The sequence below is a fragment of the Dryas octopetala genome, chromosome 9, assembly GCF_963921425.1.
Source record: "Dryas octopetala chromosome 9, drDryOcto1.1, whole genome shotgun sequence".
Classification (NCBI taxonomy): Eukaryota; Viridiplantae; Streptophyta; class Magnoliopsida; order Rosales; family Rosaceae; genus Dryas; species Dryas octopetala.
The window spans coordinates 18,327,922-18,355,607 of NC_141374.1; the positions used below are offsets into that span (position 1 = coordinate 18,327,922).

The window sequence follows — 27,686 nt, forward strand, 5'->3', positions numbered from 1 at the left end:
AATTTATAGAATAGCTCATAGCTCATTCATAACAGATAGAAAAGAAATAATAAAGGATTTGTCATTGTACATACCTGATGTGTGAGAACACTTACAGAAATATGGCTGATTTAGTATTCCAATTTAATAATATGATGACACCTATATTTTTATACTTTATCAATTTCTTTAATTTTAAGACATAATATATTTTTTAGAATACCAAATCAGCTCATATAGGTAAGTTTTTCTCTCATCTCTTCTGCCGAATCTACCCCACACTTGCGAACTGTACAGTTTTCAAGCATTGTTGGGCTGTGTTAGAATGGCTTGAGGCTAATGGGCCCTAACCAAACCCAAAATTTGATTGGGCCTTACAACAACACCTCTACCTCAATCTCATCGGCTCATCCTACACCAACAAAGTCTTACATTTCCAAGTCCTCTCCTACTCCTCGACTATGTATGAGAGACTCGGTCCAGAGTGATACAACCAAGGAAACGGATCATTAACTTGGTACGAATCAAGCTGTGCTATTTTCCTCTAACTAATTTCATTTAATTTTTTTCCCGATTGCTTGTACAAATTATTTATTTGAGTTTCTTGGGAATTAAAATCCTTGAAATTCCGCAACTCTTGGGGCCATTTACTACTAATATTGAACTTGTGTGTGATTCTGGGCCTCCTCTTCATCTGGGTTTGAGTTTTCTTAATTATTTTGTCTTTAAGGTTCTCTCTTTTTAGGTCTCAAACCATGAAAACGATTTCCTTGAGAAAACAGAGGGGAGGGTGATACAGACAATTTATGTCGTCCGGATAGCAATCCTGGTTTCACAGTCAAAGTTTCCCTCCTCCTTCCATGCCACAAAGGTAAAAAAAGGTATGTGGGTTTTGCTAGCCTTAGTTATTCTATTTTAATAAACTTGGTGCAGGAACTGTTCTGGAGTAGAGTGCTTTGGGGATATCTCAGAAAACAATTTTCCTTTTAAATTTTGGGGCCTAGGTGTTTTAGAGTTATGGGTTTCTCTTGAAACTGAATTTTACCAAAAGAAATTATTATTTTTTTTGGTGTGCTCCTTTCCTTATAGTTTTACTTTTGTTTCTATTGGCACTTCCTTTATGGATGAAGGGGTTTTGACTAAAAATGCTGGCCCTTAAAAACCCTAGTCTTGAATCAAGATATGAATTGTAACAGATTGAAGACAAAGCAACCAAACAAAGAGGAGAATACAAATACCATGAAGAGAATTCGTATTACATTCGATGATCCTTATGCCACCGCTTCTTCAAGTGAAGATGATGAGGAATATGATGTTAAGGAGAATCGATCAGTGCGTAATAAGCGCGTTGTTAAGGAGATTTTGGTTGCGGGTGCACCATGTGAATCCTCTGCAGAGAATTTATCCCATTGCAATACGGCCAATACCAATGGATGTGGTAATAGTATGGACTTTGGTGCTAATAACAAAACTCGAAGTCGCTCTTCCTTGTATAAGGGAGTAAGGCGTAGAAAAGGGGGAAAATATGCATCGGAGATTCGAGATCCAACTCGAGGAGTTCGCGTATGGCTTGGTACTTATAATACTGCAGAAGAGGCTGATGTTGCTTATCAGAAAAAGAAGCTCGAGTTTGAAAAGATAAAGACTATGAGGGACTCTGAAAACTTGCAAGTATCAGACAAGGATAAGGGTGAGTTTGAGAGCTTTCAATTAACAGAGAATACCAATCATGATTTTCAAGGCATTCATTTATCAGAGAAGAGTCAGGATTCACCGGTTGTTGCTGCTACTGCAACTGTTTCATCAGGAGAGACCAGAAGTGTGTTTTGTCATGCATCACCATCATCTGAGCTCAATGATATGTTTAATAGCCAAGCTTCACTTGGTATTGGACTCGGAACGCCAAAAGAAGTATCTAGTGTGCAAGTTTTAGGGGGAGAAGGCACTGTGCAACCATTTTCTGCAGAGATTTTATCCCATTGCAATACCAATGGATGCAAAATTGGTAATAGCATGGAGTTTGATACCAACAAGAAAACTCAAAGATGCTCTTCCATGTATACGGGAGTTCGGCCTATAAAATCTGGAAAATATTCAGCAGTAATTCGAGATCCAATTCGAGGGGGTCGCCGTCGTTTATGGCTTGGAACTTATAATACTGCAGAGGAGGCAGCTGTTGCTTATCGGAAAAAGAAGCTCGAGTTTGAAAAGATGAAGTCGCTACGAAAGACTAAGAGGGACTATGCAAACTTGCAAGTATCAGATAAGGATAAGGGTGGGTTTGAGAGCTTTCAATTAACAAAGAAGACCAATCATGATTTCCAAGGCACTCATTTATCAGAGGAGAGTCACGATTCATCGGTTGTGGTTGTTGCTGGTACTGAAACTTTTTCATCAGGAGAGACCCGAAGTGTGTTTTGTCATACACCATCATCTGTGCTTGATATGTCTAGTACAGCTTCACTTGGTATTGGACTTCAAAAGCAAAATGAAGAATCCAGTGTGGAAGTTCTAGGGGAAGGCACTATGCAACCAGTTTCTGCAGAGATTGTACCCGGATGCAAAATTGGTGATAGTATGGAGTTTGATGCCAATAGGCAAACTCGAAGTTGGGCTACCATGTATCAGGGAGTTCGGCGTAGAAAATCGGGAAGGTACTCAGCGGAGATTCGAGATCCAACTCGAAGGGATCGCCATCGCATATGGCTTGGCACTTATGATACTGCAGAGGAGGCTGCTGCTGCTTATCAGAAAAAGAAGCTCCAGTTTGAAAATATAAAGTCACAGCGAAAGACCAAGAGGAACTGCAAAAAGTTGCAAGTATCAGATAAGAATCAGTGTGACTTTGAGAGCTTTGGATTAATAGACAAGACGACTCATGATTTTCTTCGAGGCGAATATATATCAGGGGAGAGTCACAATTCATCGGTTGTTGCTGCTACTGAAACTGTTTCATCAGGAGAGACCAGAAGTGTGTTTTGTCATCCATCACCATCACCATCACCATCACCATCACCAGTGCTCGATATCAGTAGGTCTAGGACAGCCACAGCTTCACTTGGTATTGGACTCCGAAAGCCAAAAGAAGAATCCAGTGTTGAAGTTTTGTTAGGTAAAGGAAAAGGCACTAATACTGTGCAACCAGTTTCTGAAGAAGAGCAATTCCTCCTGTCCAAATTTCTTGAATCATCAGTAGATGCTGGAGAAGGCAGTTACGTGTTTGCTAATTTGGATAAGTTGTTTGATGGTTTGAGTGACATACCAGATTCTCCTGTGTGCAAGGCTATCAATTTTCCAAATGAATGACTTCACATCTATTATTCTGATGGGGTGGCTGTAACTGCAGTCTGTCTTCGATTGACCTTCAATAATAATTGACTATTGTCTTGAATCCATTTAGCGTGACAAAAAATAAAAATCAGGGAGAATTTGTTGAGCTTGTGGGTGGTATAATGTATTCATGTATTTACAGATCATACAAACTTCTAAACCAATCAAAATTTTCTTCTTATGTTTAAAATCAGAATTTAATTGAAAATAATACTAATGACCATTTGGTTTAGTTGATGACACGCAACATGCCTTTCATGTCAAACCAATCCACGTGATCAGTTTAATTATAATCCATAGAGACACTTCGATTGCAACATACAACATGCCCTCAGAGACTTCTACCATGTTTTCAATCCCTAGCATTGTGAATTTGTGACTTTAATCACGAAGAAAGGTTTACAGAAAAACAAGGTCTATAGAAAAGGTCGTTGTCACACTAAGATTCAATAGAAAGCACGAGTACTTATTTTCGCCTTTTCAGTGCATAACACCAACACATGTAAACCCTCTACCGTGAGAGAAAAAGTATTTCTATTTTCTAACACGTGAAAGTGGTGAGTGATAAAATAATCTACTTATAAGATTATAAATATACACGTATCATTAAATTTGGATAAATGTCATCTTAAGTGGATTGATCTGCCATCCAACATTGTTACAATGTTACGTGGCATGAGTAGCCCTCCTAAATTTTTTATTCTCATTTAGCATTGATATTAGCATTAGTGTCGTTTTTCTTAAAATGTAAACGCTTCTAGTTTTGTGTTATTATAGTTTCAAAAGAGCAGTTGGTTATATCTTAAAAATGTAAGCCGACCGGTCTTATCAGTCCAATTTTGTATGCTTTTTTTCTTTCATTTTTCTATTTTTAGCGTTAAAACCAGACCTAATCATTTAGAACGATCTAAGAATTGATTTTTATTTTTCAAATAGCGATTTAAACCCATCAAGCTGGTCAAACAGTTCTTAAAAAAAAAAAACATGTTTCTCACGGTAAACATCAATCGGTCAGATGTCCATACCTTATGGTGGTCCTCCCACAATAGATTACACAAAGACAAGCCCTAATCCCTCATCTCATTCATTTCACCATCACCTCTAATCTCTGTGAAGCTTTGAGTGTTGTATATGAGCCATCTCTCGAGCTTCTTTGTCACTCCCTATTTTCTCTTTGTCTTTATGGATCTTTTTTCCTCCCTCAATCGTCACCTCTCTCTCTCTCTCTAACTTTGTCGATCTCTTCTCTAGATATCAACTTCTCATATCTGCCTTTCTCCATCATGCCTCGTGTTTCGTTGCTCTTCCAAATTAGCGTGCAACCAAAATCGAACCAATTTTTCAGTGAACCGATCCTTATCAAGCTTTCCTCTAAGAGGTTTGGTGGATGTTTTAGAAGAGTGAAACACCAACGATGTCAATTCGATAAGAGAATCATAACAAGGTTTCGATTCGTGACCGATGCCCACCCCTAATTAACACTTTTTAATTTGACAAAAGTGTTATAATAATATCATTAATTTTATTTTTATATTAATGAGAAAGAGTGATAGTAGAGACATGAATAGCTTTACAAAATTAAATGACCATTACATGGCAAGTGTAATGTAATACAAAAGTTATTAATCAACTGTCATCCAATATTTGATAATATAAAACTCATTAGGATCTTAAAATTGACCATTGCATTAGAACATAAATGTTTTTATATTAACCTTTTCTTTTGTTTTATATTTAAGAAGTAAAAGGGGAACTTTTTAAGAGATAAGTGTTCTTCCAATGAAATTATAAGCTTCATTTTGGCTTAATATATATTTGTTTTCATCTGTATGAAAAAGAGTGATGGAGTTTTATAAAATTTGGTTTAACATGATCTTTAGTAATGTGATATGTATGGCGAGCTACATAAGTCTAATTCTGTCAAAATACAACCATTATGGTTTTCAAAAGAGCAATTACATTTTAGCAGAAATGTTGCAATATTTGTGTTAGTGACATAAAATAGTTTTCATAATTTGGGATGTAATATGACTCGAAAGCTTATGTAGCAAACTGAGCAAAAAGTGAGGTGGTGTGATTTATATGGCATGCCACATAAGTTACTAAATTTTAAAAATTAATTTATTTTAGAAAAATCGAAATTGTTAAGGATTTTTTTTGTCAAAAAATGTCAAGGGTTTAAATTCCTGAAATTGGAGAATTATTAAAAAAAATTAATTACATGATTAACTAATTATTAATTTAATGATGTTGTTTTCCTTAATGTTGAAGAGGTTCCGAACTTCCGATTCAAAAAAAAAATCAATTATATAAACTTCGAACTCCTATATTAAATTTAAAGACTTTAATATCTTTTTCATCAGAAAACAAAAACTCGAAGTACTCAAAAATTCATGAACTTAGTGTCGAAATGACAAAACGACCCTCTATTAATGATGTGGGTCCCACTGTTGTCCTATGTAGGGAAAAGGCTGAATTGGAATTGTAAGCGCCAACGCAGAAGGCAAGCAGCCCAAGCTGTTGCCCAAAATTGGTCAGACTCCTGCCCTCTTAAAACGCTATTGGGATAATTCCCTTTTAGTCCCTTGACAAAGAGAAAAACAGAGGGTGGGGACTGGGCACTAGAGACTAGAGAGAGTGTGAGAGACACTGTGTCACTGTGTGTGAGGGACTGACTCATTCTAGAGAGAGAGAGAGAGAGAGAGATATATAGCAGAATCATCAAAGACCTTGAGTAAGAATCAAGCTTTGCCCTTTTCCTTTTAATTCTATTAATTTTTCTGATTTTTCCTAGAAATTATTTCCCTGTTTGATTCTTTTAGAGTTTTTTCTTTTGGGAAACATAATCCTTGAAAGTTTGGGACTTTTGAGGCCATTGGTTCCTAATCTGGAACTTGTATTTGATTCTGGGCCTTTTCTTGATCTGGGTTTGTGATTTGTTTGGTTATTATTTCAGATTCTCTCTTTTCAGCTCTCTGTGAACCAAGAAAAGGCTTTCTCCAGAGAACAGAGGTGGGTGACACAGAGGATTTATGTCGTCTGGATTTGATCTATTGACTGGAGCTCTGAAGCAGCTCTGGAACTCCTATCAGTCTCTCTTTTACACACTCTTCTTGTTCTCCACCTTTTGCATGCAATCCTGGTCTCACAGTCTGACCCTCAATCAGAGTTTCCCTCTTTCTTCCATGCCATTAAGATCAAAAAGGTATGTGGTTTTTATTACTTTCTCAGAGTTATTTTTGCTATTTTTTTATCCGATCATATTCAATGTCTTAATGAACATTAATTTTATGCGTATGGTATGTCATGGCATGGGTTTTGCTGGGTTTAGTCTTTTTTTATTTTTTCAATTTTTTATTTTTTATTTTATAATTTTGGTGCAGGAACTGTTCTGGAGTAGAGTGCCTTGGGGATTATCTCAGAAAACAATTTTCCTTTTCAATTTTGGGGCTTAGGTGTTATAGGGTTTTGGGATTTTCTTGAAACTGAATTTTTCAAAAACTTTTGTTAGTTTTTTCTTCCCTATAGTTTTCCTCTTGTTTTCTATTTTGCACTTCCTTTGGGTTTAGGGGTTTGACTCAAAATGCCGGGGCTTAAAACCCAAGTCTTGAATCAAGATATGGACTGTAACAATTTGAAGACAAAGCATGCAAGCAGAGAAGAGAATACAAATTCCGTGAAGAGAGTTCGCATTATATACAATGATCCTTATGCCACCGCTTCTTCAAGTGAAGATGAGGAGGAATATGATGTTAAGAAGAATCGACTAGTGCGTAATAAGCGCTTTGTTTTGGAGGTTTTGGTTGCGGGTAAACAATATGAATCCTCTGCTGACATTTTATCCCATTGCAATACCAATGGATGCAAAATTGGTAATAGTGCGGACTTTGATGCCAACAAGAAAACTCGAAGATCCTCTTCCATGTATAAGGGAGTCCGGCGTAGAAAATGGGGAAAATATGCAGCAGAGATTCGAGATCCAATTCGAGGGTGTCGCTTGTGGCTTGGTACTTATGATACTGCAGAGGAGGCTGCTGTTGTTTATCAGAAAAAGAAGCTTGAGTTCGAAAACATGCAGTCACTGCAAAAGAGTAAGAGAAACTGTGAAAACTTGCAAGTATCAGATAAGGCTAAGGGTGATTTTGAGAGCTTTCAATTGATAGAGAAGACTAATCATGATTTTCAAGGCATTCATTTATCAGAGGAGAGTCAGGATTCATCGGTTGTTGCTGCTACTGAAATTGTTTCATCAGGAGAGACTACAAGTGCATTTTGTCATCCATCACCATCGTCTGTGCTCGATATGTCTAGTACATCTTCACTTGGTGTTGGTCTCAGAAAGCTAAAAGAAGAATCCAGTGTGGAAGTTTTCGGGGGAGAAGGCACTATGCAACCTGTTTTTGAAGATGAGCAAGTCTTTTTGAAGTTCCCTGCAGAGCCAATATTGTCACCACTAGATGCTCAAGAGTTGAATTTGGAATTCGACGACAATTATGAGTTTGCTAATTTGGATAAGTTCTTTGATTGTATGGATGACATAACTGATTATCCTGTGTACGACGACGTAAATGACGAGGCTATCAATCTTCCCCATCTTGCTCTGGACTTTGATCTTGGCCAGCAGGCTTTTGCTTGGATTGATTGATTAAAACCTGAACATGGTATGCCATAAAGTTTTGTAGTTAGGAAATTACCAGTAGTTACATATTTATATTTAGTACATGTGCAAAATAAAAAGCTCAAAAAATGTTTGAGTGGTCTTGAGGTTATCGTCTTCTTTGTTATGGGAGAGTTCTTGGGTTTTGTTTGTGCTTTTTTGGAGCAGTCCAAGATTTTCCAACTCTCATAGAGTGGTGTTACATGTAAGGGTACTTTATTATCATTTTGAACTTCGTTTGTTTCGCCAACTATATAATACCAGTGGCATTGTTTTCCATGGGGAATCAGATTTTTCAAAAAGAGACGAGAGTCTCTGGAGTTTCAAGTTTGTTCTAATCCTAATTTTTTATGTTTTAATTATATTCTTTAGGAAGAACTTGGAAGATAGCATCTTTACATATTTTGTCTGTTTCTATTCTCTTCCTTTGTAACTTGAAAATAATTATCATGTGTTAATTCGAGCTCATAGGATCATAATTGATTTAGGTGGCAGCCTCCAATCCAAATATCCAGATCCTCAAAAGTAAAAGTTGCATTGCTAAATTTTTAAGAAAGAAACAAAATGATGACATGGCAGCCATGAATTCAAAGGCTCACCTTCTTTGCAAGCAATGGGTGGACTTTTTGTTAAATATAATTATATATCTTTTTCAAAACCACGTTTGTTTCTCAATTCAATAATGATGTTTCAGACATCAATTTATATATTTTAATGAATTTGTTAGCATTATGAATATGGCAATGCAATTGGTGCAAATCCATTATGTATGATCTTTCTTTCTATCGTTTTTGTGGCCGGATCTCTCTTTCTATATCTGATAAAAAATGAGTGCTGCTATTTGCACACTCTTAAATTTCTTTTTGCACACCCTTAAATTTCTTTTTGCACACCCTTTCCTCACTTTTTCTCACTTCACACCCCCACACTCCTCCCACAATTAACATTTCTCATATACACACCCCTCCCAATTACCAAAATATCCCAACTTATACACACCCCTCCCAAAACCCAGACAACACACACCCCACCCCGACACCTCCCTCAGCCACCCCCACCGCCGGCAAGGTCGCCGGCGGGGTTGCCGGCGGCTCAACCCTTCCCTTCTCTTCTCTCTCTCTCCCCCTCTCCTTTCCTTTTTCTCCTTCCATTTCTCTTCTTCCCTCTGCCATCGCCCTCCCCTCCCCCTGCCACACCCCCACAGCCCACCCCCACAGACCACAAACTTCCATACACAACCCACCCCCTCCCTCGCTCCTCCCCCCACCCAACTTGCACACATGCATGCAGAGCCGCCAAGACTACGCCGACCACCTAACCTACCCAGCTCGCCGGAGAAGAAAACCAAAAAAAAAAAATTGGAGCGGGTTCGGTGGACCAGTGCCGAACCCGGTGTAATTGTTTTTTTTTTTTTGGGTCGCTTAGGTGTGAGAGAGAGAGAGAGAGAGAGAGAGAGAGAGAGAGAGAGAGAGATAGAGAGAGAGAGGAGGGTGGAGGGTGGGGGGTGGGCTTCGACGATGAAGAAGAAAAAAAAAAGATGGAGATGGGAAGATGGGAAGATGGGGTGTGTACGGGTGGGGGGGAGATGGGGATGGGGGTGTGTGGGTGAGGGGAGGGCCAAATGGTCTTTTCCCTTGAGTTTTTTTTTTTTTTGAAAAGGTGTGCAAAAAGAAATTTAAGGGTGTGCAAATAGCAGTCCTCTAAAAAATCCAACTTAAAAAAAAAAAATTTGATAAAGAAATAAAAAGAGGTCTCTCTTTCTATCAATGAGATGAAGACTAGGACCCATGAGACCACCATAAAGCCGACCCAGCAAATCATGGTTCGTTAAGTATGTGGACTGGACTCCGAAGCCGAAGGGTGCATCAACTGAAAATGAAAGCACACCTAAGACTCATTAAGGGGCTAATTTTAATAAGACTAATGAGACCACTTTAATTAGCCGCCTTGGCTTGCCAATTGCCATGCCACGTGGTCACCAACACTCTCCAATCGCAATCAGCTAGCCTTAATTCTTAAACAACACTACACGCCTCCTCTCTCTCTGTCTGACTCACTATTCACTAATCCAAGCCCACTGTTTTTGTCTCTTTCTTTGAAACATGCCTTTTGTCTCCTTTCGTAGGAGAACAAATTTCCAAACTTTAGAATAAATCCACATAATCCAATCCACTCTACAATAATTGTTGGGTGTTGTATGACATATCAACCCATTTAATAATGGAAATTTATACCATGATAGTAAAAAAGTAAATTTATCAATATTTAAAGGGATTAATGTCAATTTAATCTTCAGACTATTATATTTGTATCAGTTTGGTCTCAAGACTTCTAATTTAAAAAATTTAATCCCTAGACTTTTTCAATTTTGCCAATTGAGATTGTTTAGTCAATTTAAATTGAAATCAAATAAACATGTTTAGGGCTGAAATGCGCGTGGAGTTATGGTATAGTTTAGAGTGACCATCCTGTCCTAAAAAATGAAGGTAAGTAATTGACACATGATTCTATGCAAACAAAGCTTTAGACAGAAAATGTGTAAATTGACTTAACAACCTCAATTGACAAAATTGAAAAAGTCTAGGGACTAAATTTTTCAAATTAAAAATTTAATGATCAAATTGATACAAGTGTAATAATCTGAGGACTAAGTTGATATTAATCCTATATTTAAATTTCAAAAAGTAAAAACTATCGATATATCATATAATGATGTGGCAGAAATTTTCTAATCGTTGACTATTTTTCATGGCGGCCCTTGGCTCCTTGTCACAGGACTCATGCATAAGAAAGCATCAAGGACTCTCTTCCCTTCTTATTGTTGGAGTAAGTAGGAATCTCTTGCTTTGCCCCCATCATCTAAACTTCTCTTTAGTTTTCGTCTTCTCTTGACAAGGAAGTATCAAACAGGTAATGACTTTTCGATGATCCCACTGCTGGTAGACCCATGTCATTATATTGTATAATATCTTATTTTTCAACCAATACATGGCACATGGATGATATAAATCTCTCTGGTACCAACTAACATTGAAATTAAAATGGAAATGATCAAACTCTCACTTAAAAAAGATTATTCTTGTTGAAAGCTGATTGGGGTTTTCATTAAACTTGATATATATGGTGCCATGGTAGGTGCAAGACTATGAACATTTATACAGCTGTCCTGGATACAGAAGAGAAGTTATGAAAGGAATTTCAAATGTTTCAATGGGGTTCAACAACTTGTCAAGTTGAATTTATCAAGATGTGATCTCAGGTTCTATTCAATTTTTGAAATCTAGTTCCAGGTTTTAGAAGGATTCTGTTTCAAAGTTGCAAAAGTCTCATTTTTGTTGATAGAAGATGGATATGTTTGTTTGTTCTCCACTGTATAATTTTCATATTTGCTCTGTTTGGCTTCTTTAACTCTGGGGGAATTCGATTATGGTAACATGCATGTATTTGAAATTTGCGCTCATTCCGTGCTCGTTCCCTTGTTGGTCAGCCAGTTGGCACAAATTAATTTGCAATGGAAAATTACATGGTTCAATTAACTTTGAATTTATATTTTTCATTCCTTTTATATATTCAAAACAAAAGCTATAGTGATACAGATAAGGCTAGTACTGCAGTAAGTACTTCCCACTCACTTATTTGAGTCTTATGTTACACATGTTAATTGCATGTGTAACTTGAATTTAAGTAGTTGATGGGTGCCTCTTTCCAAACTAAAATTAATCTTAGTGTGCTCTCTGTACATAACAAACTGAATATATAACTTCTTGTTTACAAGGTGCAGTTCTCAACCAGGTCGGTCAGATCTGTCAATAATAGGAACCTGATAATAAAATATACGGCCTATAGTCATGTCAATAAGACGAAAATTAAGACTTTGTTCAGATTGGTAATGAATGTGTTACTCAATGATATTTTTGAAAAAGTTGAAAAGATAGAAGTAATATTGAAATAATGGTCAAAACACAAGGGTCGAAATGTTAAGTACATTGTGGTAGTAATAAACATATTATGATACAATTTCAAAATTAGTTAAAGTTGCACATTTTTCCCAACCAATAAGGCACGTGATGGTATAAATCTCTCTCTAGTACCAAAGTACATCGAAATGATCAAACTCTCCTTACAATGATTTTTCTTTTTGAAAGCTGATTGGGAATTTAATTAAAGTTGGTATGGTGGGGTCCGTGGGTGCAAAATTATGAGTTTTTTTTTACCAAGATTATGAGTTTATCACCTACATGAACTAAAGTACTAAACTAAATGAGGGTATAACAGTGGCCAAAAAAAAAAAAAAAAAGAGAGTATAACAAGTCAGGACACCAAAGCAGCAGCGGCAAAGCCGAGTGCCCCAAGTCCACGTTAATATCAAGTTTCACTTTGAGATAATCATGTCCCGTTGCAATTGGTCCAGTAAGTAACCACAGCAAGGTTCATACACCAACACCATTTATGGAAAAGGATGTTTAGCTGCATACTAAATTTACATAAAATCACACTTTTCAATTGGAAATAACTTGTTGAAATTGATACAATTGCCATGTCTAAAGAATAAAGTCATTTCTATCGACTAGGAAACTTCTAAAATCTCGATGCTGTATCTACATAATATTTGGCTCCCCAAATAAAACTGGGAACCATCTTAAATTTGCAGTCCCCATAAACATTCCCCAACAATTATTGCCATCAATAAAAATCCCAAGAGAGCCAGTTTCTGATAATGGTTGGACCACCTGGTGTAAGGCTTGAAGTATAAATGGTAGTAGTCAGGCCCTATTGCTATCATCTACGGAAAGCCAGTTCACATACAAGAGCAAGATGATCACTGCCCCATCTCTGCCAAGAAAAGTTCAAACTTGAGAGAAGTACACAACACTGGAGAACAAACATGATGAGCTCGCAAATTTTTTATAAACATATCCTTTCAGAAAACCAAGGCTAAACATGTCCACTTCCCTTGGAATCAGTTCAAGAAAGAATTCTACCAGCCACTTACTACCTTATCATGTGACAAGTTTTCAGGCCAATTTTCTAGAAACAATTCACGTTTCTACTGTCTTTATTATGATGCTATAAATGACACACTTTGTAATAATCTACCTATTTTCATTTTAGACTAATCAAATTTAATTATTATGTTTAATTCTCATTAGTTTACCAGCTATATGACAGATAAAGCATATAATATTTGGAGATAGAAGATACCTTACTAGGGAGTCCTCCAGTTTTTCTTAAAATGTTGACCGGCAAGGTTTCAAGAACTCTGACTGGAACAAGTTCCTCCGTATGCCTGTCAGTGTCACTCAATGTTATCAGCCACCAAAAAGTATTTAAAGGCAAACAACAAAATATGTGCCTTTTACAATAAAATGAAATACCAAATATAATCAACAGTCCCCATAAACTTGGAGTGGTACGATGTTGCCAAGGGTTCTCCACACCTGTCTCTCGTTCTCAAACTACCCTGCAATAGGTACACAGAACAGGAGACAAGGAAAAATAAAGAAAAGTATATTTCTAATGAAACAACTCCCACTCCTAATTTTCTATCATAGAAATTGTTACTCCTAATTCCCTATCATAGAAATTGTTTTGCTGAGATGACTGTCATATCTGATGACATCCATCTGTGCCAGATATGATACACTATCCATATCAAGTGCTTGGATATTTAGTTTGTAGGAAGAAGATGGATGGAAGTTGGAACTTTCTGAATACAAGTTGGAAAGCTGAAGCATCAAGGAATGAAATTGCATAGAAGATTTAAGATCTTACAGGTACTCCAAGATATGCACTTGAAAGCTTTAAATGGTGCTGAAGACAAGTGGCTCCTTTACTGCCCGTTGCAAGTCTTACTTCTTCCTCACTCCATCTATATGACAATGGCCTTAAAATCGGATTCCTAATACTGCACCCAATACACCATGCAGTTAAGATTCTGTTTTAATAATTTTATCACTGCAGTGTATAGAAGGCAATGAAAACAATAATTCATGTCATTCCTGCAATCCTGCTTTCATATAAGAAGTTAACTGTTCCTTGTCTGCTTTCAGAGCTGCCTGATACGAATTCATTTTTGCTCACCACCCTTAAAGGTGGTGAAGCATTACCTTCCAATAAAAACTTGACAAGTGGCTTTTTTAAGGGTAAAGTGGAAGTTAATGACAAAATTACTTTCTCTTTCTCCATTAAATTTTCAGAAAATGCCATTTGCCAAATTTTTATTGGAAGGTAATGCTTCACCACCCTTAAAGGTGGTGAGCAAAAATGGACTCGCCTGATACCGTTATTTTGAAATTTCAACAAAGGACATTTCAGCGAGCCAAAGAAAATTTCAAGGAAAATATAAAGAGAACAAAGAGATAAAAAGATTTCATTACTGAACTCCTATAAAAATTTTATCTAATTCTAGTGACAAATGTACTTTTAATAATGAATTTATATGTTCCAGTGCAAAGATATTTAAAGTAAACATTTATATGTAAAAGTTGTTCATGCTCAGGAAGTACCTGCTTGCTATCTCATTCTGAGATCTGAAGGTTACGCACTGTGATGCAAATTCAACCTGTCCTGAGATATTTCGGCGGTCATATAGTCGGATATCCAACTGCAATAAAAATTCCAGCCAGAACTGCATAATCCAAACTGGAACCCACAACAGACAAAAAAAAAAAATCATGAAAGAAGGGGGGAAAGAGGCAACAATGAACTCACCTCAGATGAATCCAGGAACTGGTACATAGGACTCTGACCATTTGACAAAAGGAAAACTTAGGTAAAACTATAAATAGAACATGACCATCTGACTGAAACCGATAAATGATGTCAATGCAAGATCTCACCTGTGGGATGCTATTTAGATCCCCAGCAATTATAACAGGGATGCAGCCCCACTCTTGTGATAGCTTGTAAGCTTTTTCAAGAAGCATTCGGACCTACACCATTGTTTATTACAAGCTATGTTAACAGAGTCCTTTTTTTTTTTTTTTTTTTTTTGTCTTTCCGGCTAAACGATGTTAATACAGCCATTTGGTAAAGGCTCCCACACTCTTGTGATTGCTTATAAGCTTTTTAACAGAGTCAGACCTACACCAGTTTTTATTACAAGCTACGTTAGTATAAAAGATCAGAGAATACCTGCCCTAGCTTGATGTCTCCACGATTTGGGTTGAATAGTACATGTATATTCCCAATCACTAAGCTTCGGCTTCGGGTGCATCGATTCCTATATGTATATATATCAGTCAGTGAAATGACCTACTAATATGTGATTAAACATTTAAACCACATTTTACACAAATGATATGCAAACACAGCAAAATAAAACTTACACTGAAGTTTGGGGAGGTACGTCCGACTCCAACTTCTTTTGGACACTCTGCATATTTAACAAACTAGACATGTTAGAGTACAAATCGTTTATAAGTAAGGAACAGGAGATTAAATTAAAAACAATACAGTTGGCAGCATAAATGGCCTCCACGTACCTTTAAAACACAAAGTTGAGCAACATTGTTACGAAGGCCAAAACTTTGGAACTCTATATTTTCTTGATGCAAAAGAGTAAACCTGTGTTCAGAATGTTATTTGGATAAAAGCTGGAGATAGAAAATAAATGAATTGATGATAAATAAGAAATCACAAGTTATGATAATTGTGAGAACATGCTCAAGCCCAATATCTGAATATGATAACAGCATGCTTGTAATAAACGAAAATTAGATAGACTACACAAACAATTCGCAATCATCCATATTCCATCTTCTTGTTTTAGGCCCAATAGCAGACCTCAAGGAACTATAAAACAACAATTTTTTTTGCTATACTGAATATCATGGGAAAACCCATCTAGCTATTTACAAAAGAAGTAAACAAGAAAAATTTAATTTTAAAACAAAACAAGATTGGGTAGGACCTATCCAGTCATTAGAAGTTAGAAATCAAGTAACATGGCAGGAATTTGCAATTTTTTAAAGGACCATGAAACCTTACAGTTCCTCTTTCCAAAATATAGCACATCCATCACGTGCTTCCCCCGTGCGACCCTGGGGATATTTAGTAATCAATAATTTATGTCAATAAAAAGTTACTTGACAAGTAATTACATATTTAGAAATGATCATCCATGGTACCTTGTAAACACCTTTGAACCCATCTTTCTGGAAAAGATGAGCTAAATCATTAAAATGATCGACCTCCTACAGCCATACCATTGGATTATAAGAACACAATGTCATCCAAGACCATTTGCAATTGGCAATGTTAAGTAAAAAAGAAGTAAAATATTAAAAGTTCACACTCTAGCCAACTTATCTACATGCCAAATGGTTTGAGTTTACCTGAAAACACATGATGCTTGCATCGTAACGATTGATCTCCTTTCGGATAAGCTTCTTGCGGCGGCGCCACTCCAAATATTTTGGTGGGACTTTATAGTACAAATTTGGGTGCTTGGATGCATTTTCAACACCCAGGATGTTATAAGAAACAACCACAAACTTATCTGAGCACAACACACAGACACACACACATTTGGCAGATGATCATCGATGAAGTAAAAAGATCATAACTTGGCCTAAAATTCAAGTGCCTCATTGCATGAGAAAGCTAAACAGAATTGGGTATTTTGAGATTTTACCTCTAGAAGTAGAAGAGGTTCCGGAAGAGGAAACCCATTCCCGAGAGCTCTCTCTCTCAATGCCACTCGGTTTTCGCTTCCTGTGATTCAGAGATGAAGAAGGGAGGACTTGGAACCTATTTGACAATGATGGGTCGGGTTCTCGGGTTACGGTTTCAGTTTCGGACTCGACCCTTCTGCGCTTCCTTTTCTGAGGCTGAGGCTGAGTCTGTTGTTCTACTTCTGTGTTCAGTGAATGTTTGCGTTTGCTGGGAGGCCATACTTCGCTGATTTCTTTCATTCTAAATTTCTGGTTCTGCCCAACCGTTTCGTAAGCGGTGGCGCGCGTTAAATTGTGAAACGCGCTCGCGCTCAGATGACTGACAGTGGCGGGTTGCTCCGAGTAATTGGCAGCTGGTGTCAAGAGGAAGGATTATAAACACATTAGATTGAGATAGAAACCAATAGGGGCCCAATACAAGAGACAAGGCCCAACAAACAGCAAAGTATAATTAAATGATTAAGATCTTAGCCCATTTGTTCAAAGGTTTAGTAAAATTGGGCCGAGATGTGAGTTTTTTTCCTTCTTGTTATACTGGAATTAATCGAACTTTAGATCTTATCTTAAAATTGAGTTGAGATACGAGTTGAGATGATTCCTTTATTCTTACTTAAAAATCCAAAACATATTGATTTACAGAATTTTAGAAAAATAGAAGTTGCCTAATTTTCTAATGAGCCTATATAAACAAGTAATTTTAAGAACAAACTCATCACTTTCTATGTGCATGCCTAATTTATTTATCATCATGTGACTCGAATCTTGCCCTTCCCCATTTCTTGAGTAAATAAAACTAAGCTTACATGAAAGAATCCAATAGGTATGAAAGAATTGAATATTATTGCGCAGCTACTCATGGTAACACCCAAGAGACAAGACTGGTTGGTCTTGGTCCACACCATCCCCATCGTCCTTTCAAACTCATCATCCCAATCCAATCATTCCAAGCACACCAACTTTCTAACTCTCATAAATTATGATGCACACAAGTGACACAACCAACAACCTCAGTCCAAAATTATTGAAAAAATTGGACAAAGATAAGATCTTTGCTCTGCTTTTTCCAGCACTGCCCAAATCCACCTAGCAAAGTCAGTCAGCAATTTACAAAATGATGAGAACCCAACTAGAACTACTGGAACTTCTTGTATTGATCTTCATTCTCCACCCAACAGTACTAATAACACATGCCAAGTCCACAATAGAACCATGTACCACTTCAGACTCCTGCATCTCTCTTCTCTCCTATGTTGTGCCTTGGGACTCAAAACTCTCTGAAATTGCTTACCGCTTCCAAGTAAATATCTCTGATATTTTGGCTGCCAACTCCATTAACCTCACAAACCCATCACCAGGCAACCAAATTTTTGGAACAAAATCTCTGCTCAAAATACCCAATTCTTGTTCCTGTGTGGATGGTATCCGGAGGTCTATGTTGGCCTACACAGTGAGAGCAGCTGACACTCTGGATCTGATATCAGAAGGGTATGGCAGACTTGTGAGTACTGAGCAAATTAGGACTCTGAATGGCATTGGTGCCAAGAATCCATTGATGAGCGGGCAGAGCATTTTGGTTCAATTGCCATGTACATGCTTTAACAATAGTAACCATGGGGTTACATCAGTGTATATGTCATATGTGGTGCAGAGTGGGGAGAGCTTGAGTGGCATTGGAGTGAAATTTGGTACCACTTTGATGGAGTTGGTGAACATCAATGGGCTTGACCAACCCAGGGTTGATCCTGGTGACATTTTGGCTATTCCAATTTCAGGTTAGACTGGTTAGTATATATATCCATTATGCAGATAAAATCCTCAAAGTTAATGTATGTTTTTGTTTCATTAAGATTCTCTAGCAGAAAGATAGCTAGGTTGATCTGCTTGTAGACATGTTATGGTGTGAGAATGTTAATATGAACCTTTGATTAGTTGAACTTTTGTTAAATTATGTAGTTCAAGTTGACAATATAACAGAACATTATCAGCTTCATTAATATAGTGTCATTGTTTGTTTATATATGCAGCATGTTCATCAGCAAATCTGAACTGGTACAATGAGAGCTTAATAGTTCCAAATGGTTCATATGCCTTAACAGCCAACAACTGCATCAAGTGCATTTGTACACCAAGCAATCTCAAGTAAGCATATATAATAAGCACATGAATTCATTGCATTTAAACTTCAGTACTTTACCATGTTTGTAATTGTCAAAATGTTCATCAGCTTGCAGTGTTTCCCATCTGGCATCTCATGCTCTCATTTGCAGTGCAAAGATACTAATCTTTTCATTGGTGATGTGTCTATCAAACAAACGGCTATTGGCTGTGATGTCAGCACATGTGTGTATCGAGGCCACAGTGGCCGCAAAATTTTCAGGAGGTAATTGGACTGCAGGCACTAGTATTTTATTATCCACACAAAGTTAATCATGGAGCAAATGTTTATAACTAAAGAAATTGCTCATAATGCATTGATTTATATTCTTTTCATTGCAGTTTAGAAAATTCCTCTCATGCCCACTGCTCTGGTAATCACCAACTTTGATAGCTACCAAATTTATTCAGTACAAACTATTTTTCACTCTCTAAATTTAAACTTTTTTTTTTTTTGGGTTTCTATTTTTGTGATATATGTGCAGATGGAGAAGATTACAGCAGAGTGTCACCAGTGGGATCCCCTAGTCCTATAGTCCCATATGTATCATTAACTCCATCACCATCACCATCACCATCTTCTAATCCAACTATGGAAATAGGTGCCTACAGTCCTACCAGCAATCAGAATCCAAACCTTCCTAATAACAGGAGATTGCTTACTCATGCTCCATTTTATAGTTTTTTGGTAGTCCTCTGCTTTTTCTTGTGATAAAATGCCAATTTCAAAGGGTCATCATCGAAACCTCAAAAAATTTCATTGAAATTTTGCCATCAGAGGCTCAATTAACTTGTAACAATTTTCAGTTATATTTGTTTGTAATTAGCATCCTTTCTTGTTGTTTAGCTAAAACTTACCTATCTCTTATTATATATAACATGTAAAACATAAACATGGTCATGTAATTATTATGTGTGTATCTCACATATTGTATACAACAAATGATAAATAAGTTCATTTCTTTGATTGTTATTGATATAATCGTAGACCTATCAATCCGGAAATACACTCACAAATTTACTCGAAATTGACCCATTGTAAAACAGGTGTGGATGAAAATAGAGCTTCTTTGATTTTCGTTCTTTGGATTTCTTTTTTATTTAAAAGTTTGATATCTAAAATACCGTGTCACGTTGAATTTTTTCTTTCCAAACTTACCCCTCTGTGAAATTTGAACCCAACAAATCATGACACATGCACAAATTGAGGTCTAATTAATGCTGATGTTTTGTTGTAAAAAGTCTAACGACAGAACATCAGTATTAATTAAACTTCTAAAATAGAAAATAATAAAGATTTAATTAACAAGTTATAATTCTAAGAAAATTTTGACAAAACCTTGGCTATGATTGAGAATTTACCTAAAGCACTTCGGATCCAAACCCAACCAAAACAAATTAACCGTTTTGACAAGTCTAAAAATTATTCTTGCAATCCGTTGGAGACAGTACACAGATCTCCACCATGAATATATGTGGAGTTCCCGTTAGTATCAATACTGGTCTTGTCCCAAGCCAAAAGCAAACGTGGCACGTACCTATATACATCTTCTTATATCTTTTTTTTTTTTTTTTTAACCACGTACATCTTCTTATATTTTAATTGGTTCACTTGCAGTCTTGCACCAGATTTTCCTACTAATAGATGCTAGCAATCTAAAGGCGGTGTCCCAAAGTTTGATTTATGCTAGCATCCCAATGAGCATACAGGTGTCAAAAGGTGATTTGACCCAACTATTCCATCACTTTGCTAGATTTCAAGCATCATCATCAAATTGACAACAACATTGAACTTAAGATTCTTGTTGTTCTTGGACATGGTGATATACTTCTAGTCCATATATACATGTATGGATGATAAGCATGTTGGTACATTTTATTTACAAAAATTATAATTTAGTACTTCAACTTTAAATGTTGTTTCAATTTAATACCTTAATTTTAAAAATTTATAAAAAAGTACCTTAACTTTCATTTTGTGTCAAAATAGTACTTCCGTTAGTTTTTTTTGTCAAATAAACCGTTATTTACTGACATGACAGAGATATTTTTGTCTTTTTCTCCATATTTAAAAATAAAAACTTTTGAATAAAAAAAATTCTTAAAAAAATTAAAACTTTTAAAAATAAAAAAAATTTGGGGGGCCTCTGCCACTCCCAAGCCCACCTAGCTCCAGCTCCACCTCAAACCCACCAAGCCATCTCCAACACATGCGCCAAGACTAGCTTCCATTCTCTTTGCGTCGACTCGCTCCTCGACTTCTTGGGCTCGCTCAATGCATCGGAGCAGGATCTTGTCAAAGCCACCGATCTGGAACTCAAGTTAGAGAGAGAGAGAGAGGGTGGCCGGTGCGGGGAGGCTGCCTGAGTGAAGGAGGTTGGGGTGGGGGGGCTGCAGAGTAAGGGTTTGCGTGGGGGCGGGGTGGCGCTGGGTGAGGGAAGAAGATAGAGGGGCGAAGGGGGGCTACTGCTAGGTGGGATGGGTAGGCGCGGGCTGGCTGGGGAGGGGAGGGGAAAGGATGGGTGCGGGTTGGGAGGGGAAGGGAGGGGAGGGCTGGGTGTGGGCTAGGAGTGGCTTAGTGGGGGCGGGAAGAGGAGGGGATGGGTGGGGGAGGGCTGGGATGGAAGGGGCACAGGGCTGGGAATGAGGCTAAGGGTGGTGCTGTGTGCGGCATGGCTGGGGAGGGGGAGGGGGATGGGAAAATTTTTTTTAAGAAATTATTTTATTCAAAAGTTTTAAAAATATTATTATTTTTTAAATGTGGGTAAAAAGTCGAAAATATCTCTGCCACATCAGCATATAACGGTTTATTTGACAAAAAAATTAACGGAGGTACTATTTTGACATAAAATGAAAGTTGAGGTATTTTTTTGTAAGTTTTCAAAGTTTGGGTACTAAGTTGAAACAACATGTAAAGTTGAAGTACTAAATTGTAATTTGCTCTTTTATTTATTATGGGTCTAAAACAAAAAACAAATTGTCAAACCCAACACTCTTCTTCACCGTTAGAACACATCTGATATGATATGGAGTACAGTATGAAAACCAAGGCACTGGCATAGAGGCATGGGCAGGTTTGTGGTTTTGTACAACTTTGGCAGCATGCTAGGTAACCCATAACAGGCTTGGTTGTTAGCAGAGAAATTAAGTTGATGGGAAATTCCTCTTGGCCTGACTCCAAGTGTAGGCTTGTCTGATTGGCAATTTGCAGCTGAATCTTGGCATAATTTTAATCTGTTTAATACCAAGTCTTCACACAAAAGTAGTAATGTAGATGTGGTGTCCATTTCTCCTTTTGGATTGACCTATAGTCATCAGTCATCTGTTCAAGTGTCCCTCATATGTGCACTTGTGCTTGTGTGTGAGATTTGTTCAGGGAAAAAAAGTCAAACAACTTGGTGCTAACCGGCCATAGTGGGCAAATATGACGCGATTTAGCATCAATGGCAATGATTAGGCAGCAAAAATGAACAATGGCAATGATGAGGTGAACTAATGGAGTGAATCAATTCGGGATGAGTTTTAGCTCAAGTGAAATTAGGAAGGATGGATAAATGGGTAGATTCTAGGTTCAAATCTTGATGTAAGCAAAACAATTTATATATCTAAAGTCTTCATATATAACTACATTAATTCTTCAGTATTATGTGTGTTGTATAAAAATGATGATAGATTTAAATTTTTATAGATTGACTGGTGTAACTAATTGCAGACACCAATATTAATGTCAGAAGTCTAGAACATATTTTGAAACTCAAAAAACTGTGATACTAACGGAAACTGTAATACAAATAAAATTGTGAAACTGTAATAGTAAGTAATAGTAATGTGATATGAGTATTTTTATGGGTGCCAATGAAAGATCTCTTGACTAAAAAAAGATATTTTTCAAATTTACTACTTCTGGATGTGGGCTCCCTTCTTGTTTTTATGACTCAGATTCATCTACAAGTTACAACAGAACTAACGACCTGTACATAATGCAGCTGAATTTGCTAGGGCCACAGCCAATTCATCTGGAGCACAATGGTTTAGGTGAGAGTGAGAAATGGAAACCACAAGAGAGTTGAAAGCAACCATGGGGGACCAAAAACAAGAGTGTTTAAAGGTCTAATAGGAATTATTGAATTATCGGAACAAAGCAACAAAAGGGTCTTGCTCAATTTTTTCTCACTCCAACCCTTCAACACATGTACACACAAAAACACAGAGGGCAATTGTGGCCTTGTATAATCTAGTTGGGTCCACATGGATCCCTCCATTAGACCATTAGCCAATGAGAATTCAGAGAATAAGATGGACTTGAGAAGTTGAGCCAATGAGCACTGAGATAAGAACACCTTGTGGGTCCAAATTAGAAGCCACATCCATTTCCTCTGTAGCAAACCGCCAAAGGCTACCTATGGGCTGGTGAGGAAAGAGTAAAAGCACTGGTGTGGGTCTGACTCTCACACTCTCCCCACACAATAATTGAACCATCTGGGCCCCTAAATAAACATATGAAGCCACCTCAATATAAATATTCCTTGTGAATTGGGGCAGCAATCAGTTGCATTTTTGGTTTGTAACACAAACACTTGTTTAATTTAATTACTAGTGTGCATTGCTAGCTCTATCAGATTTTCTCTAGTTTTTATCAAACACTTTGGTGCAATATGATCAATGAAAAGAAAGCTGCAAATGCCATGGGGGGCAACACAGCTAGAGCTTGTGATAGCTGTTTAGTAAAAAGGGCTCGATGGTTTTGTGCTGCTGATGATGCTTTTCTTTGCCAAAGATGTGATGCATCCGTTCACTCAGCGAACCAGTTAGCGAGCAGACATGAGAGGGTTCGCCTCCAGACTTCAGCTCTCAAGCTGGTCAATGACTCGGACCAGTCTCCAGTTCCGGCTTGGCACCAGGGGTTCACACGCAAGGCACGAACTCCGCGCCATAACAAGCCTAATATGATGCAATCACATGCCAAAGATGATGAAGACAAGGTTCTACAGCCTCTGCCTTTTGTTCCGGAGATTGGGAGTGAAGAAGCCAATTCACTAGATGATGAATATGAGAATGAAGATCTAGAACAGCTTCTTTATAGGGTACCAATCTTTGACCCTTTTGCTGCTGAACTCTGCAATAATATGTCAAATGAAGTTGGGAATAGTGGTGGTGTTGATGATGATGAGGCAACTCATGAGATGAGAATGGGAAATCATGAAGTGCATGCTACTAGTGCATGTGAGTTGGACAATTTGCAAGGGTTTCTACCATCAGATATGGAGCTTGCTGAATTTGCTGCTGATGTAGAGAACCTGCTTGGAAGGGGACTTGATGAGGATTCTAGTGACTTGAAAGGGTTGGGATTATTGGATTGTAAAGAAGAAGATCATGATATTAATGTTGATGTTTGTGTTAATGACAATATTGAAGACTGCAGGAAAGTAGTGAAGGTTGAAGAGGAACTAGAAGCAATGGAATTTGCAGGTGTTGGAGATCAATGTCAATTCAATCCATCAATATTGGATTGGAACTTTGATTATGATGAGTCATCAGCAGCTCTACTGGGTGGTGATGAGGAGGAGGAGGAGAAGGAGGAGAAGGTAGTTCTCATGGGAGGGACTACTGAGAGTAGTGATGATCATTCTCAGATGATGAAGAGGAAGATATTTTTGAGGCTGAATTATGAGGCAGTCATCACTGAATGGGCAAACCTAGGCTCTCCATGGACGACTGGAATTCGACCAGAGCTCAATCCAGAGGATGGCTGGCCTGACTGCATGGTAATACTATAATCTCACTCACTCTCCATTTTCTGGTCCTAGCTACTGATCTATTACAAAACAAAACATACTCATTAATTGAATCACTCGGGTGTACGTGTTTCTCTGCATGTGATTGCTGATACCAAAAAAAAAGAAAGAAAAAAGAAACATGTTACATCAACTAGACCCTTGTAATTATATCAGTTTAGGAAGCAAACACATTATTCATGTGTATTATCGTACCATTCTGTATAGGGTTAATTATAATTTGATACTAATTTCTGCAATTTACTCCTCACAAACAGAATCAGTATGCAAACTTGCATATTAATGTACATACATTTTGACATATCACATAAGTAATGCATATCAAATTTTGACTATATATGTTGCAGGGTATGTGGGGTACAGAAATGGATCACCAGGCACATGGAGACGGTGCAGGATGTGTAGGAGGGCATGGAATTAGAGGCGATGACCGAGGAAGAGAAGCAAGAGTTTCAAGGTACAGAGAGAAGCGTAGGACGCGACTGTTTTCAAAGAAGATAAGGTATGAAGTAAGGAAGCTGAACGCAGAGAAGAGGCCGAGGATGAAAGGAAGATTCGTGAAGAGGTCGACTATGTCTACGTCCAGCTTTGTAGGGGTGCAAGGGATGATGATCACTAGTAGTAGTACTACTACTAATGGTAGTATGAATGCATTTCCCTACCCTCGCTCTGCAGGCTCAAACAATAAATAACACTAGTACTCATCATGAACACCCAATTTTGCTTGTTAATTTCATGGCAAAATTGGACTGACATAACATTATTGATGTATGCATATGGGCCATGATCAGCCACAGCTAACCATGGCCTGTTGTACAATAAATGAAGTTAAGTTGGTAGCTTAATTACCTTAACACAACTCATTTATCTCTCTCACTACTCATAACAATTCATCATCAGCACTCGTAGTACTAGCATAGATATATAGTAGACTCGACTATTGAGCATTAATTGTTCTAATTCTTATAGAACAATAATCTTCAGGGTTGATGATCGATGTAGATTGTAATTAACTTGGTTTTCAAAGGGTACTGGTACATTCAGTTTGACAACATATATAACATGTCAGTCTATGTTGAAAAGCAACAATATTTAGGAATATATATGCATGCAGTTCAAATATATAATGAAGTTCTGCACCTCTTGAAACAGTATTCAAAGCATGTTTGTTCATAGGCAAGCAAAGGTGTTCCAAAAAATTGGGGATCTTCTTCTTCTTTTTATATATGGATCATATCATATGATGAGCAACAAATTAATAATATATATATATATATGTGAGTTTTGATAAGTCAATTTCCGTGGATAAGACATGGCCAAAAAGCTATTCATGAATGCATGATCAGTCACACAATGCAACATGTATCCAGTTAATTCGTCCATATATCATACATGTCTGGACCCCCAAGTCCCATTATATACAAAAATCTTCTTTCATATACGTACAATTAATGAAAGAATGAGTTGCCATGTTCACGAGTACTATTGATATAAATTCAAAAAGTAAAGAAGTCAGCTATCAAGTCACTAGCTAGTCACAACTCACAACATGCACTACTTACTTACTTGAACATGCTCCAGGGCACGGTCAAATTTCATTCATCGCACACCCAACAAGACTTTGATGCAAAATCAGACGTCTGAGTAAAGTTCAAGGGAAAAAAGTGTTTTTCATGTGTGTGAGAGAGAGAGAGAGAGAGAGAGAGAGAGAGAGAGAGAGAGAGAGAGAGAGAGAGAGAGTGCTTGTGGGCTAGGGCTAGCAGACAAAAAAGACATTCTGCAATTGAAGATAGAGTACTTGCAATGGGCTAACAACCATGCATGAATGATCCATTTCTCTCGGGCTAGATGCCTTCAGCAAATGAAAGCCCAGTTGAGGAGTCTTCAGCAACTGAAAGTCCAGTTCAGATATAGTCCCACTCTGCAAAGTGCCTTCGGTTATCTAGCTCAACCTAACCAAAGTAAAAGCCCAATTAAGACTTCTTAAACAAAAATCACACTCTTCATTCGGTCAGCCAATTAAGGCACTAGTACTACTGTACTAGTTCATCAACATGCACCATGAAAATAAATGTAAACAAAATTACGATTTTCACTGTTGGTGTATAATGTATGTAGGCCAGTTTCAGGTAATTAAGATTTTATTCATTTTTCCGGCCTTAATATATTATTCTACTTTTGCAGTTTTGCATACGTAGGAACTTGGATGGGGACTAGTAGATATATATGGTACGTTTTGAATATAATATTATTTACTTTAATTGTTGAGTACTTGTCAAGATTTTTGAGACTAAATTAACATGCAAGGTGACATTGATTGGAACCATGTTCCAAATTCTATAAACTAAATTACTTAATGCTTTGTTCTTAGAGTTGGACGTCTAGCTATATTATTGAGAGAGAGAGAGAGAGAGAGAGAGAGAGAGAGAGAGAGAGAGAGAGAGAATCCAAGCATTTGGGAGGAGGACAAATACTAAAGCACAAGGGATATGGTGGACGTACCTAAGCTAGGGTCCTCGTAAGTCACCAACAGCCATGATCTCATCTATGCTGCTACAATTTCATTTTCAAGAACCATATAATGCATGAAGATGGCAAATTTCTTATCTGCTCATCTTGATATTAATTATTTGGGTTTCAACATCCTATCTTGACCGTCCATTACTAAAAGTTGAAAAGAAATCCTAGGATTGGGGTACAAAAGTAGAGAGGTGTGCATCCTAGAAAAGAAATCCTATTATTGGGGCGCGCGCGCGCCCACACATATATATATATATATATATATGCAATAATACAAAATTGGTAGGTAGTGGAAGATAGCCAGTGTGTAAAAAGGTGTGCGTCCTTGGTTTAACTGTTCAACAGAAACTGTTTGATTGGCCTTTTCTTATAACACATAAGAATAAAGAGAGTACGAGGAGTTTGTATGCTTGTTGTTCAATCCCTGGATTGTCATGATCGCATGGGAATATTTCTGTACGGTTAGATCTCATTCAAAGATTTAATTTAATTTCATATTGGTACCTTGTAAGGTACAACAAGCTACCTAGCTTTTCCACCAAAAACAAAATAATTGAAGAATAATGCATGCTAGCT

The 27,686-nt window shown here is 37.4% G+C and overlaps 4 protein-coding genes and 1 pseudogene across 8 annotated transcripts; 4 read left to right on the forward strand and 1 right to left on the reverse strand.

Annotated features, from left to right (window-relative positions):
- The first annotated feature begins 398 nt into the window (after nucleotides 1–398).
- Nucleotides 399–3,415, forward strand: LOC147275206 (uncharacterized). 4 transcript variants are annotated; one of them, XM_086257071.1, is made up of 2 exons: nucleotides 399–496; nucleotides 725–3,415. In XM_086257071.1, the coding sequence occupies exon 2, from the start codon at nucleotides 1,162–1,164 to the stop codon at nucleotides 3,283–3,285; it is 2,124 nt and encodes a 707-aa protein (XP_086113197.1). In that variant the 5' UTR covers nucleotides 399–496; nucleotides 725–1,161; the 3' UTR covers nucleotides 3,286–3,415. The 4 variants fall into 4 exon arrangements, with proteins under 4 accessions (XP_086113197.1, XP_086113196.1, XP_086113199.1 ...); XM_086257070.1 differs by having other exon boundaries at nucleotides 420–496; nucleotides 710–3,415; XM_086257073.1 differs by lacking the exon at nucleotides 399–496 and having other exon boundaries at nucleotides 504–860; nucleotides 1,176–3,415.
- Nucleotides 3,416–5,852: 2,437 nt separating this feature from the next.
- Nucleotides 5,853–8,255, forward strand: LOC147275207 (uncharacterized; annotated as a pseudogene). Its single transcript, XR_015124261.1, has 3 exons — nucleotides 5,853–6,043; nucleotides 6,266–6,514; nucleotides 6,838–8,255. The product of XR_015124261.1 is annotated as an uncharacterized LOC147275207 (transcript).
- Nucleotides 8,256–12,439: 4,184 nt separating this feature from the next.
- LOC147275208 (DNAse I-like superfamily protein) lies at nucleotides 12,440–16,971 on the reverse strand. Its single transcript, XM_086256347.1, has 14 exons — nucleotides 16,602–16,971; nucleotides 16,303–16,466; nucleotides 16,096–16,161; nucleotides 15,956–16,008; nucleotides 15,451–15,532; nucleotides 15,295–15,341; nucleotides 15,101–15,188; nucleotides 14,806–14,898; nucleotides 14,678–14,710; nucleotides 14,473–14,570; nucleotides 13,739–13,871; nucleotides 13,342–13,427; nucleotides 13,169–13,253; nucleotides 12,440–12,799 (listed from the first exon to the last, which is right to left on the reverse strand). The coding sequence occupies exons 1-14, from the start codon at nucleotides 16,879–16,881 to the stop codon at nucleotides 12,746–12,748; spliced, it is 1,362 nt and encodes a 453-aa protein (XP_086112473.1). The 5' UTR covers nucleotides 16,882–16,971; the 3' UTR covers nucleotides 12,440–12,745.
- A 723-nt stretch (nucleotides 16,972–17,694) lies between these two features.
- Nucleotides 17,695–19,624, forward strand: LOC147275209 (lysM domain-containing GPI-anchored protein 1-like). Its single transcript, XM_086227808.1, has 5 exons — nucleotides 17,695–18,413; nucleotides 18,666–18,780; nucleotides 18,866–19,021; nucleotides 19,138–19,169; nucleotides 19,281–19,624. The coding sequence occupies exons 1-5, from the start codon at nucleotides 17,753–17,755 to the stop codon at nucleotides 19,505–19,507; spliced, it is 1,191 nt and encodes a 396-aa protein (XP_086083934.1). The 5' UTR covers nucleotides 17,695–17,752; the 3' UTR covers nucleotides 19,508–19,624.
- Nucleotides 19,625–23,322: 3,698 nt separating this feature from the next.
- BBX16 (B-box type zinc finger protein with CCT domain-containing protein) lies at nucleotides 23,323–25,744 on the forward strand. The gene is made up of 2 exons (XM_086257494.1): nucleotides 23,323–24,560; nucleotides 24,938–25,744. Exons 1-2 carry the CDS (start codon nucleotides 23,451–23,453, stop codon nucleotides 25,280–25,282), a joined length of 1,455 nt encoding a protein of 484 aa, XP_086113620.1. The 5' UTR covers nucleotides 23,323–23,450; the 3' UTR covers nucleotides 25,283–25,744.
- Nucleotides 25,745–27,686: the final 1,942 nt, after the last annotated feature.

Bases quoted from the DNA above. Each gene is read 5' to 3' on its own strand.
- LOC147275208 (XM_086256347.1), bottom strand. From the start codon at position 16,881: ATGAAAGAAATCAGCGAAGTATGGCCTCCCAGCAAACGCAAACATTCA. The intron at 14,711-14,805 runs GTGAGATCTTGC...TCAAATGGTCAG, and splicing joins ATCTAAATAGCATCCCACAG to AGTCCTATGTACCAGTTCCT. The intron at 13,254-13,341 runs GTATTTCATTTT...TGACACTGACAG, and splicing joins GGGACTGTTGATTATATTTG to GCATACGGAGGAACTTGTTC.
- LOC147275209 (XM_086227808.1), top strand. From the start codon at position 17,753: ATGATGAGAACCCAACTAGAACTACTGGAACTTCTTGTATTGATCTTC. The intron at 18,414-18,665 runs GTTAGACTGGTT...TTATATATGCAG, and splicing joins TTTGGCTATTCCAATTTCAG to CATGTTCATCAGCAAATCTG. The intron at 19,170-19,280 runs GTAATCACCAAC...ATATATGTGCAG, and splicing joins CTCTCATGCCCACTGCTCTG to ATGGAGAAGATTACAGCAGA.
- LOC147275206 (XM_086257071.1), top strand. From the start codon at position 1,162: ATGAATTGTAACAGATTGAAGACAAAGCAACCAAACAAAGAGGAGAAT.
- BBX16 (XM_086257494.1), top strand. From the start codon at position 23,451: ATGATCAATGAAAAGAAAGCTGCAAATGCCATGGGGGGCAACACAGCT. The intron at 24,561-24,937 runs GTAATACTATAA...TATATGTTGCAG, and splicing joins ATGGCTGGCCTGACTGCATG to GGTATGTGGGGTACAGAAAT.